Here is a 14421-nt window from a genome sequence, read left to right on the forward strand (position 1 = left end):
AAAAGTAGTGGAAGATGGACAAAGTCCAATAAGGGTATTTACCATAAGGGTTCTGCTTTGCCATCTTGTCAACGGAACTCTAAAAAAACTCAATGATATTGTGTTGTGACGAATAAAATAAACATAAGTATTACGTTAAGTCTCTACATACATTATGTTGCATTGCGCGCCTTTCTAATGCAAAGAAAATATTCGTCTAGAATTTTCCGAGGCGACCCCCATTATGTTGGCACGTAGAATGTACACACTTCGTACTTGTCCCGCACCTAACTATCTCTTTTAATACTTATTTGTACCCCCGCACACATAGGCAAGGTCCCCCCGTGTCGTTGCAGCGTACGCCTGTGTGGGTGGACTTCTTTCCGTGCCCCTGTGTGCGGGCGAATTTCTTTCGAGACGTAATAAGGGGACCGTTTCTTTCCCGCTAAGGTTTTAATGTCGACCACGTTTCGGTGGCGAACGCGCGCCTCTCGCGGTTTTCTCAAAACTTTTTTTTTAACTCTGTGCGCTATGGGTTCAAGTGTTTTTGTGATAGTGCTATTAAAAAAAAAGTAGACTTTAGTTTTTTTCGTTTCATAAATAAAGTAAGTATAACTAAAGTTGCTAGTTATAAATTAATAGTTGTTCGGGAGTTGTAGATTTAATTAATGGAAAGTTTGTTTAAGCCCGCAAAGTTGGGCGGGCGTTAAGATGCGTGTTGTTTCCACGTAACCACAGCCTCATTAGCCTGCGTGCACACTACGCTGAAACGGGATAGGCGTAAATTGTGATAACATCGAGCAAACCTTCACTACTTGGATCCGATTAATTAAAGTTTTGTTTACCTAGCCTGGTTGGATGGTTTGTTTACGCGTAAATAATAATTTTGATAGGTACAATTACCTGGCGTCGCTGAGGTATATAAATAATTTTTTAAATTACTTTTTTCTACACTAATTCTAATAATTTGTTTAGAAAAAATTAAAAAAATGGTAGGTATATTAACATTCTTTCAGTATTTCAGTACTAGGCATCCACCTACATTAGCTGAATTTATTTTGGGAATTTAATATTATTTTTTTATTTTTGGTTCATACCTAGAGTGTTCGAGAGAGAGATAATGCTGGTTTAAAACTAAAAAAAACAAATCAACACATGCCATTATGAGATGGGCCATGATGAGGCCAATCACTTCAAAAAAATACCATGTTTTTTTTACACAACCTGAAACTTAAAATTGAAAAAAAAAAACAGATTTACCTCAATAATATCTCCTTCCTACATCACGTTATTAGTACAACAAGCTAAAATATTACCGTGCTTAGCGAAAATTAATAAGTCTTTCAAATGATGAAAATGAACCCGCGTAATTCCTCGGAAAATTTGGTGAGACTTGTTAAAAAGTAAGTGCGAACTCCCATTAGACGTTCCCGGTTCCCCCAACTTCCACCTGCGCCTAATTGTCGTTCACGCACTTATGTCCAATCTGTTACACGGTTTCACACTCATAAACGTGTGTAATATGTCAACAGAAAATGATTTTATGAGTTTTTCGTCCATAATATTGACTTTTTAATTTGAACCAGGCCCTTATGTTCTGAGAGCTTTTGTTTACAACTTCTTCCGTATGTTTTATGATAGAAAGTAGCATACATTACAACAATTCATTTGTATGCCAGCAACAATTTTAGATGTCATTAACATATAACTATATCAATGAATTATTGGTATACCTATATTATAAAGAGGAAAGATTTTGTTGTTTGTTTATTTGTTTGTACCGAATAGGCTCCGAATGGAAGTAACATAGGTTATAACCTAACCATGTATTATAAAACAATAGCTAGTCTTTTATATAGAGGTGGCAAAGTTGACATCACTTTTTGTACTCCTAGTAACTTCTAAAAGTGTAGGTAATAACTCTATGAAAGTGTGACGTAGAGCTTGATTAGGATTTTAGTTATATCATAGTACTAGACGACCCACGAAACTTCCAGTTAGTTTTATTTCCAAACTATATTAAACGCGGCCGGGCGGCTCGCGGCATTTTTCTTGCTTTTAGCATTTCTGTACCCGTCGTAAATTCTAAACGATAGAACCAATTTGAATAATTTAAAAAGGAGGCAGGTACTTAATCATTCTTAATTATAAAACTACTAAATTGGATAAAGATTAATATCATGATAGGAATGTCACCTATTTTTGATTTAAACCGATTGAGTTTTGATTGAACAATTGTAACGAAAAGTTGTTATTTTGACTATTATGTTAGACATGTCCCGGACTTTTTGTAGATAATAATGATTATTTTAAACATTGCGGTACCTACATAATTTACGCAGCGTACGTCAGTAAAGCTGTAAGTCGGTATAACAAACTTTAATCTTTAACAGACTTTGGCATGAGTAATGAGAAAGCTATTCACTAGTTTTCATTTTTTCGCGCCCAGACAGACAGACGCGATGGGGGACTTTGTTTTATAATATGTACAGATAAAGATCACCAAAGTGGACAATACATTCTGGACGCGCGTTAGTAGTGGGATTTTTTTAATGGTCAAGCAGAGGTAAAGACATTGTGGCTAAAGCTTGCCAAAGCAATAAGTATGAGGATAAAAACTTCCGGGGTGTTTTTCTACGACCCTTCTCATGCAAAGGCCTGCCAACTTGATCATTGGGTTTGTCCAAGGCTTGCTAAATTTGGGAAGAGTATTGCAAATTCCTATTGCAGTACTAATTTTAGTGGAAGCTTTATTTCAAGAAATATAGCATCTATGTATCTTCTACGTAGGAAAAAACGATAAAGTTTGACATCTCTATTTCGGTTTGTCTGGTGAGAGGCTTCGGCCGTGGCTACTTACCATCCTGCGGCCCTAAGTTAGCAAAATAGAAAACACTCGTCGCACACAAACGTATATAAATAAAGAGAAAACTATAATTACTCTTTAAAAGATACTCGTTAAGTTGAGATTCTCTTATTAAGCTCATGTGGAGAATCCACACGCGTGAATCCAAATTTTAAATAGCGTATTCCCATTAGTATAATAAGCGTCCTTTGTCGTCATTTTGAAAATAGAAATTGCTAATGCCAATCTGCTACGTCAGTAATCGCCATTCGAAGCGTCAGAGCTGCCATCTCTAAATAAATCGCAAGACGTAACTACGTCCGTAACAAAAATATGTCCATGACAGATCGCCAAACGAAATCTGAGCTCCTTCATTTACCCTTACTATCGTGGAAACGAACAGGCGTTTATGGCGAAGGCGAAGACGACGCGAGTGGCAACATCGGGCATGAAAGGGTTTGGTTTCAGAATTGCCTACTGTCCAAACACAAAGCCTTAGTGTTATGTTTTTAATCATAAGGCATAAAACACAATACCGGAGTTACTGCTGCCCAGCGAAGATGTAAGAAGGAAATACCTCGAGGCAGCGGCGTGCACTTCACACATCAAAAAAGCACTGCCTACACTAAAACTTTTATTTTACTCGTATAGGACGACATTTTTTCCATTTTATACCATCTTTCTGCTTTATGCCTGCCATCGTCAAATGCCCTGTGTACGGCACTGCGTCGAGGCTCGTACCCTCATGATCTGGACTAAGAATATGTGCGGTGACCCACGCCACGTATCTCCTACCCATTATCTACATTGAAAACCGCTATTTACTTCAAGAATAACAATATATTCCTTATACTGTACGTTAACTGTTTTTTCAGTTACTGTTGTACGATATAAATCAAATATTGAGAATAATATAAATAACATTCTGTTCATTAAGGAGAAAATATAGAACATCGAAGAGGAATTTGGCGAGGCACGCAACCCCTTGAACCAAGGGTTGTAATACAAAAGAGTGTCGATCAAAGACGGGGGAGTTATTAAGGCAATAACCTTAATGAAATAGCACTTCCAAAGCGGGGAAGTTTAAAAAAATATAAGTACCTTATGCAATTAAAAAAATATTATCTTAGGAAGTCGTGTTCAAACACCAAACACAATCTAAGCTTTACCTGCATTAGGCCTTAGCTTTTTTCGACGGCCGATTGGCGCAGTTTGCAGCGACCCTGCTTTCTGAGTAGCCGAGCCGTGTCGAGTTTCTGAGCCGTGGGTTCGATTCCCACTACTGGAAAATGTTTGTGTGATAAGCATGAATGTTTTTCAGTGTCTGGGTGTTTATAGGAATGAATGAATACACTTTTATTGTACACCAAAAAAAAAAAGTAGTTACAGAAATATTAATACATATCAAGAGTACAATTACAATATAATATGTATATTGGTATTTATTTATGTATGTAATTCATAACAATTTTTACCCGGCTAAGTTTGTTGTGGGCTTCTTCTTAGACCAGTGCGCGTTTGGAAACCTCCTAGCTTTAGTTTTAAGTTTACGATTGTAGTTATCGCCATCACTACTCACTGCTATGTACACATTTTGTATATAATCAACGCATCAAAAGTGCCATCTATGTGCCTATTTGAATAAAGAAATATTTGACAAAAAAAATATACATCAGTCACCTTAGTACCCATAACACAAGCTACACTTACTTTGGGGCTAGATGGCGGCGTGTGAATTGTCGTAGTATATTTATTTATTTATTTATTTATTATTATTTATTATTTTTGTGACAGTGCTCGTCCGAGGCCTACCACCGCCACACTTTTTGCCACCATGCAGCATTGCATTTTATCCGAAGTTGCTGTATTCTGTTCTGTCTGAAGGGCCTGTTTGCCAAAGTAAGTATAGGCATATGAAGCGTTTAAGCCAAGTCAAAGTCAAAGTCAAAAATAGGCCCATAGGTAGCACTTTTGATGCGTACAGAAAAAGAATTACACGGTAGTGAGATGATGGCGATAACAACATTCGTAAACTTAAAACTAAAGCTACGAGGGTTTAAATGCGTCCTGGTCTAAGAAGAAGCCCACAACAAACTTAGCCGGGTGTTTTTTTTTGGTATCACCATCTGTCAATGTTATTTAAAATGATTAGAAGTGCAACCTGGTTGGAGCAATAATTCACACCCAAGCTTTTTTTCGATTACGTAGTCCTTTATACTATAATAGGACACTATACTATATAGACACAAGCTTAACACCTACGTATCAGGTTCATAAACACAAAGTGGCACTTTGCAGGTACCTTACATGCCCTGCGAATTGTTTATCCGTTTATAGGCAATGGTTTACTACTTACCATCAGGTAGTCCATTAGGTTGGTCCGTCAATAATTACCTTTGAATTAAAATAAAAAAAAAATCACCATGTAAATTCTTAAGAATTTTATAAGATTATCTCAGTAACATAGTTTCCGAAACAACAATCTACGACCCTCATTGGCTACAAGATTTCTCTCGCTCGTTTCAGTTTTTGTGAGTTTGGGTCCAGTGCAAGAAGACGTTTTGTTCACAGTCCTTATTCAGTCTTAGTAAAATGTTTTTTTTTTTAAAATACCAAAACATCAAGAAGCCTGCAAACATTGCCACCCTCTGTTTACTTTAAAAGCAATTAATGAGTTTATTACTTATCAGTAAGTTATTTGAAGTGTATTTCTTTTAGCTGACACAATTAATACTAAAGATTTGTACTTTACTTGTTAGATCGTAGGCTTACCTTATTATTGGGAGTTGTATTATTGACAATTTCAACAAACCTGAGACCATGTTCTTTGCACTTCAGTAGGTGTACTTTTTTTACGAAACGAGGAATTTAGGTTAATGAGGAATTTGACTTTGACTTTGACATGAACGCAGGTTTCTATGCTACTTCAATTTACTTTTTATTAGTTCCAATTGTTTTATAAGTTTCAAATATTTTATTACTTTCTTAATTTACTGAATAATACATACGATATGTTTGAGGTTCTTTGATTTAATTTGAGAGGCTTGGATGGGTTTTTTAATATCGCCGTAAATGACGTCACCCGTCGCATTCCGCGTATTCTGCTTAAGTGCTTGATTGTGCCTGCTGTTGTTTATTGTCATCAATATAGCAAGGGTCGCCCCCAATGGCGTACATCGAATTTTGGAAATTCTGGAAGTCTCGTCTGGAATTTGAATAAATGGATTTACCAATATTCTAAATTTGAAACTGTGTCTGTTGTTTGTTACATGCTCACGTCACAAATGCTGAACTAATCTTGCCAGGATTTGGCATATACCTATAAATAGTCTCTTTCCTCACTTTAAAATATCTACATCTTTAAATAAGCATTCTAGGGCCTACAGTATTCGAAAAAAAGTTATAATCTATATGCATCATTAAAAATTTCTAAATTGATTTCAAGTAGGCTTATATAAGCACTTTTGAAAAGTCAATTATGTCTGTTTGTAGTGACTCTATCACCATATAAGAAAAAGGTAACTTACTGACTGATCTATCAACGCACAGTTAAAATAACGAGACGAATTAGGGGGAAGATGGTCATACATGGTATTATAACGTATTAGTCCGCTAAAAAGTATTGTAGAAATTGTTTGAAATTTCTATGAACAAGCGGGAACAAAGCAATTTTCTAATAAACAGAGTATAACCAAGAAATGCGTTTTTTCATAAAAACATATAATCTTCCATAGGAAATATCCTTTTATGAAGTAAGCTACAGATGTAAATTCCTTCCAAGCTCTACTGATCAAAGAGACAACATCTACTTTGAAATCAGGATGTCCGAGAGTCTTCTCCATTTGAATATCTCACGTAGGGTCCGGATATTACATTTGCTAACCTATTTGTAACCGTCGCCAGACGATCATTATCCGTGTCCGAAAGGTTTGGGCTCCCTCAGGAATTTGTACCCCAATATTGATTCTCTACATTTTCACTTCTAGGACAGGAATAGTAATGGACGTCGATTGGTATTTCCAGTAGGTCTGTTGACTTGTAAGAAATTTCTTGTTCCATATTAAATTTCTTAAGGAAACGCCGAATATCTACAATTTTGGGATTCATGGATTATTATGAATAGCTAGCTGTGATAGACAGAATGATGCAGATGCAGATCTGAAATCTATTTGCTCTAATACAGTCTTTGTCCTGACTGACACAGAATTAAGATCATACAGAACCCTAATTCAGCCATTTTTGCACGTAGTGCATTGTGTCCAAAAACAGTTTATTCGCCCCGCGCATGCCTCACTTCAGGAATATTGCTAGCTCGCGAACTTTACCCATTTTTCCCATTTTATGGTAAACACTTATAAAATTCATCATCATCATCATATCAACCCATTACCGGCCCATTACAGAGCACGAGTCTCTTCCCACAATGAGATGGGGTTAGATCATTAGAGATAAAATAATTACTGTCAACTGCTAAATGGAATGAATTGACTAACCGCCTGTTCAAAAACACTACTAAAGTGGAGTTGTTTTTGATGCTTCAATATAAGCAATATAAGTTGTGTATACGGTTTCTGTATGTTCTTAATTCTTTGCTCACAAACAAACAATCCAAACGTCAGAAATTTGAAAATTAGGCAGAATATTCTCGGGGAAGCAGTTTTAAAGTCCTCCAGTTTCGGGAAAATTCGTATTTCATGGATATTACCTACTTGAAATTAAATTTTGGCTTTCGATTAAAAATAAAGGAGCCTTGTCACACGTTTTTTAAAATTTCACTTTCAAATGGTAAAATGGCGGATGAAAGTTTGTAGAACATTTAATATTCCAAGTTATATCCAATATTAACTTTTAATTTGCTTTAAGCATTGCCTGAATAAGATGTATTCGTTTATAAATATTCTAATGTATTATTGTTCGGTGATGCTTTGAAAACTTCCTCATTATTTAATTAATTATAGATTACCGGAGGAAGTTGTAAGACCTTTAAAAATAATATCGGACAATACAGCGCAGTGGAACAGAAACGGCTGGTGTAATGTATCTTTACCCCATTCCGATCCTTTGTGGAAGGGTGCAGGGTAACGAGCATTACCCACTTGGCCCCTACATGCTTTATTATTTACGACCTCCGCCCTATTTGTATGTTTTAAAGCTAAGATTTTATTGCAGCCCTATTCATGAGATAAACCCGCTGCGTAGCTCAACACGGCGCCGTGATTTTATTTTTCAGCCCCATTTTCATTTCAATTTTTTTTTAATTTTATGAATTACTAGCTTCGGCCCGCGACTTCGTCTACGCGGACTTCAGAATTGTTTCTAAAGCTTCGTTTGTTAATAATTTTTAATTATACCACGGGATCTATTGGAGAGATCGGGAAAGAACATGTACTTTTTCATAGTATAGGTGACATGCATACCATATTCCAAAGCTCTTTGCCCGCAGCTTAGCTCGTAAACAATTTTCAATTTTCTCTCGCGAACTACTTAAGGAATCGGAATAAAATGTAGCTTATGTTCTTTTCCATGTCAAAGGCTACATGCATGCCAAATTTCATTCAAATCCGTTCAGCCGTTTTTGCGTGATTGAGTAACAAACATCGACACTTTCACATTTATAATGTTAAGTAAGTAGTATTATGACGCTTACAAAATATACTAGCTGTTGCCCGTGTTCTTCGTCCTCATTTATAACGGTTTTTACGAATCCCGTAGGAACCGTTAGATTTCCAGGGAAAGGTAGACTTTATATCTGTCCGTTTGTCAGTTTGTCAGTCGAAAGAACGGACAGATACAAAGGCTAGAGTTAGTCAACTCAACCACAAGAATCAAGCAGATTAGTTGCTTAGTTTGGGCGTAAAGTAAGGACAGACAAAGAAACAAACAAACACACTTTCGCATCAATAACTGTAACTGTAAACTATACTCATAATAAACAAATAAGTATGTTCTAGCTGCAGTGGCGTGCGCTTCATAAATGCACAAAAGCACTGCATACCCTCAAAAATTTGTATTACTCATAAAGGCGAAGGATTTTTCCATTTTATGCCATTTTCCTTCTTTATGCATACCCTGGTCAAAAGCCCTGTGCACGCCACTGTCTAGCTGTTATTAATTTAAACTTAAAACCTGGACTAATGTCATAACCCTTTTCATTCTGAGAGCATACCCGTGTCCTGTAGCGGGCTAAGAATGGTTTGATAATGATGACAATCTAAAATTATATTATACTAGCTGTTGCCCGCGACTTAGTCTGCGTTTGTTTTTGTTTTTTGAAACACATGGGCATTTAATTTAGGTGTAGTTGTACTGAAATATTTAAGTTGTGTATTCTAATAAAAAAAAAAATCTATGCGCATAAACAATATCTGAAAAGAACTGTCGGCCAGTGACCAGTCTTAGCTCCTCCTATCACTTACTAAAAATAGTAATCGTTATAGGACGAATCGAAATCGATGTTATATCGAAATGATTTATATGTTAACGAAGGACATTTCTATCATTTTTTATACAGTCCTTGTGTAAGATCGTCAAATTTTTTCATCACCTCTCCTACAGCAATGAAACTGAGCGTAATTTCGAAATAAAAAGTATCCTATATTACTTCTATTGCCTCCAAGAATATGTTTCCAAAGTTTCATGATGATCGGTTCAGTAGTTTTTGCGTGAAAGCGTAACAAACAAACTTACAGTCACATTTATAACATTAGTAGGGTAAAAAGTATCCTATATTACTTCTATTACCTCCAAGAATATGTTTCCAAAGTTTCATGATGATCGGTTCAGTAGTTTTTGCGTTAAAGCGTAACAAACAAACTTACATTCACATTTATAATATTAGTAGGGATAGGGATGCCCATATCATATGTCCAGCGACTTCTTGCGATTTGTTTTAGATTAAAGCAATTATATGGGCGCTTGAAACGTCCCTATCCCTATCCCTATCCCTATCCCTATCCCTACTAATATTATATATGTCAATGTAAGTTTCTTTGTTACGCTTTCACGCAAAAAGTTCTCAACCGATCCTCATGAAACTTTGTACACACATTCTTGGAAGTGTTAGAAGTAATGTAGGATACTTTTTATCCCGAAATTAATCTCGGTTCCTTTGGGAGAGGGTATTAGTGTTTGACGATTTTACACCATAACTTCGACAAATTATAACCGATTTAAAGAGTTATTTTTGTACTATACAGGTTACAATATTTTTATTTTACCCAAACTGTGGTTGGAGATAGGGGACAGAACTCCTCAGCGGACAGCAGCAAACCTCATTTAAGGCTTAACGATACTGAATACTTTAATTTTTTTTTAGATCTACAAAAAAATTTAATGCCACAACAAAAAACAAAATCAAACGCAGACGAAGTCGCGGGCAACAGCTAGTCTTAATATATATAAATCTCCTGCCACGATGTTTGTCCGCGATGTACTCCTAAGCTACATAACCGATTTTAAATTAAATTGGCACACCGCGAGCAGTCTGGTCCAACTTAAGAGATAGGATAGCTTAGAACTTTAATTATAGTCGCAATTTTATTTTATTGCAAATTATTTGTCTATAATTAATTGACAGTCGCATGTTTTATATATACATGTATATATACTACTATACTAATTTAAGGCTTAGCGATACTGAATTCTTTAAAAACAAAATCAAACGCAGACGAAGTCGCGGGCAACAGCTAGTAAACTATAAATGTTTGCTATTTAGTTTCTTTTCTTCGCCTTTAAAGGCTAAGAAAGGAATGGATCAAGAGGCCCTGCATTGGATTTATGATTTATTTATGATTGTTAGGCTTTTAAACTAAAAATTATTATTTGTTTAAATCTGATACTAATATAAAAAGCTGAAGAGTTTGTTTGTTTTCTTGAACACGATGATGGTCTGATTTGAAAAATTCTTTCAGTGTTAGATAGCCCATTTATGGAGGAAGGGTTGATAGGAGAAATAGGAGCACAGTACCAATGAAGGATATTTCAAAATCTTGATTTTTTCCTTTTAAAAGCTTCCGCTGCGTGCGCTGCGTAAACGGTTAAAGTTTCGATAGCATATGCCTATCTTTCAAGATTGTCTTATACGTGGACATAGTCGCGAGGGACCACTAGTATGTTATTAAATTGAAGCCCTATTTTACGTTTACTATGAGTTGCCACGCCAATAGTTGGTCTGGCATGCTTCATTAGATATTTAATCCCGAAAATCGCTAGTTTTTAAAGAAGTTTACTAAAAAAAATTATGTTCGTTTCCTGAATCTTTGTAAGCCAATGTTATCTCGATTTGTAATAAATATACCAAGCGTTATTGCCGAAAACATCACCAGAAGGCAGAAGGCTTTATCGAGTTCAAATCAAAGCAAACAAGGAAAGGCAGTAAAAGGCGTGTGGGGTGAACCCCTTGTAGAAATTAAGTTTAACATCCATCGACATATCGCGTTTCGCAAACATCTAACAGCCTATTCGTGTATGGGAAAGGGGAAAATATTCTATAGTAATTGGGAAAGGTTAAGGAGTACCTTCCTGGATTTCAACTTTAGTAAAACTCGCGTAAAACTAAGATCTCTTTTATAGTTTCTCATTTCTTATTCACCCAAGAAAAAGTTCTTGAAAACTAACCGAATTTATTTTATTCATCCGTCTTCAAATATTAGTTATCTATATATATAAAAATGTTATGTTGGTTTGTGTACGCTTCAAAAACTCATAAAGTTCTGCACCGATCGAGATGAAATTTTAGCATGATATATAAAAAGCATCAAGGATTGTTTTTATCTATTTTTCTCAACCATTCAATCACAATGTGCCACAGCGAAGCGTGGCAGGGTACAGCTAGTTAATTTTTTTTTTTATAAACTGAAACTGGATGAATACGATTTATGTATCAGTTATGCTCTAACATCGGAATTGAGAAGTGAATAAAAACAAAGTGTTACTTAACATGAAGGGGAACGTGGAATAAATATATCTATGAGAGAAAGAAAGTAAATTTATTCATGTTAATTGTTTATTTATTCTTTAAAATAATTGTTTTATAAATATAACCTAAAATAAACTATTTAATTGTTACAAACACTACATCTTATGTTAACATACTCGTAGGAAAAGACTTTTGACTGTAAAACCAGACACAAGGGTGTACAGCTCAGCATATACCACGCATATACGCGTCATGCATTATAAGTACATGTATGACGCGTATATGTGTTTGTATGGATTTTTTATTGTAATAATTGAAGTAAAAAACCATCGCCTATAAACAAAGCAATACATCGCAAAACACGGAAGGAATACATCCTGCAAAGTGTTGCCCTGTGTCCATCAACGTGAAGCGTGGGTGCAAAGAATCACGTATTCCTGTAATTACGACGGGAACCGAGCTCTACTTTTACTCACCACGATGTGAACAAATATGTATATATTACTATTTATATGTATTTATAAATATACTACGACAATACACACATCGCAATCTAGCCACAAAGTAAGCGTAGCTTGTGTTATGGGTACTAAGATAGCTAATGAATATTTATACTTATAACATACAGATAAACACCCAGACACTAAAAAACATTCATGTTCATCACACAAACATTTTCCAATTTCCAAAGAATTTATTTATATCTTCATCAGATATCTTAGTACCCATAACACAAGCTACGCTTACTTTGGGGCTAGATGGCGATGTGTGTATTGTCGTAGTATATTTATTTATTAATTTATTCATTTATTACTACTAGCGTTGTTGCCGGTGTAATTAAAGGCACAGGAAGTTTAGCACCTACGCCTTAGGTTCCTGGATACAGGGCGGCACGTTGCAAGAAGCTTTCCTTGCAAAGTCTTGCTCTGTTTATATCACTGATTCTCCTCTTACCAGGAGGATGCCACGCTTGTTACTTTAATTATAACGATAAAAAAAAAACAAATGAAAACGCAAGAAAACATTTGTTACAGTAAATTTATAAAGTGGGTAATTAATTAAACTTTTGATAACTATAAATTCATATTTGCCAGATATTTATGTTTATGACATTGAATTGGTGGGTATTTGGATATAAATACGACTGCATTATCGATGCACCGCAGTCCTACATGGACTCGAACGATGCAAAGATACCTCCCGGTGTCGTAGTCGTATATCACATTATAATTAACATTTACAAATCAATATCTGCGGTGCATTTGGTGAAAAATTGGCATACTAAAGTATTTATCTCATCCGCGTGATTTGGCACCCTGTGTGCTCGCACCCCAGCTTGATTGTGCGAAGCCTTTGTGCGAGTTGCTTTGATGCTCCAACGCTGTCAATAAAGCCGTAGTGACTTCATGTCATATTATGCTCCTCTGAGTCTAGTTTGAGCATCAATTTGGCCAATTGAAATCTTATGTCTCTTTGGGTAGTTATATTGGGAAACTTTTCAGTCGAAGTTTATTTTAAAAGTTCTTCCAAAGCTCCAAAATAAGAAAAAGAAATTTGCATTTCTTACAATATTTTTTTATGCTTACACTATCCCGCATTCTGATCCGTCGAATCCTTCTATCAAAGTTTTATCATGTTTTTTTTTAATTACTTCATTTCGTATATAACATAACATTATACTGTTAATCATGAATCGCAGAAATAAACAATTTATTTTTAAAATTTTCACTATTGGATAGAAGCAGACGTTATATTACAGAATTATATGATATAAATAATACAATGAAAATGAAGCTTAATTTGAATAAAAACTGTACGTTAAATGAAAAATGTAATTTATAATTTTTTCAATCTTTGTACTCTTTACATCAAACCAAATCGTTTAAGATGTACTCTTTACGTAAGTTTCGTTCCGACAACGGCATTAACAGCATCTTCAAGAGACTCTTTTTACAATGAATACCTAATAAAATACTGCTTAGCAACTTTCACTGGTCAAAATCGATAGTTTTACATTAAACGTTTTTAAATTTTTATAATTTTTCCCGTAATACTAATTGCATATTTCTTCTTTCCAGGTATCGAACAGACAATGGCCGTATCCAGACAAAACAGCGTTCACTTACAAAAATGCGATTACACCCACAACATCCGATGTTTAGCTAAAATTATGTGACAGATACAGTGAATTACGCAAACGTTTAGTTACCCGTCATATGTATACGATATCTATGGACGATGCATTTATCGAGTGAAGTGAGTTCGACTACGAATGGTCTTGGACATGAGGCGCCCTCCTCAAGTTACAGTGGTTTGCCGAGCCAGCCTCTGACTGCAGAGTTGCTGGCTGAGAGAACGCTGGAGGGGTTATTGGCTGACCACCCTGGTGAGCTCGTGAAGACTGGCAGTCCCCACGTAGTAAGTTGTCTATTCATTGATATGTTAACGCTTGACCTCAACCGGTGTGTTAGTACATAAAACCGATGTCACAGTTTTTGCGGCTAGAACCATAGCAAATGAAACACAAATGCATATATATTATTCACATATTCACAATATAGAATATAGAATGAGATGGGTTTAGGCCGTCAATCACGCTGGCTAGGTCACTTAATTTTTGTAATAGTCGTTAAAGCCCACCAACCAGCATTGGAGCAACGTGGTGGCTCTAAAAACGTCT

At 35.6% G+C, this 14421-nt stretch overlaps 1 protein-coding gene across 1 annotated transcript in view; it reads left to right on the forward strand.

Annotated features, from left to right (window-relative positions):
- The first annotated feature begins 13979 nt into the window (after positions 1 to 13979).
- LOC120631089 (runt-related transcription factor 3-like) overlaps positions 13980 to 14421 on the forward strand; it is a 38663-nt gene continuing 38221 nt past the window's right edge. Inside the window, exon 1 of the mRNA XM_039900516.1 lies at positions 13980 to 14159. Within this exon, the coding sequence (XP_039756450.1) occupies positions 13980 to 14159 (180 nt within the window). The remainder of the gene's footprint in view (positions 14160 to 14421) is intronic.

This window comes from Pararge aegeria, chromosome 17 (assembly GCF_905163445.1).
Source record: "Pararge aegeria chromosome 17, ilParAegt1.1, whole genome shotgun sequence".
Lineage (NCBI taxonomy): Eukaryota > Metazoa > Arthropoda > Insecta > Lepidoptera > Nymphalidae > Pararge > Pararge aegeria.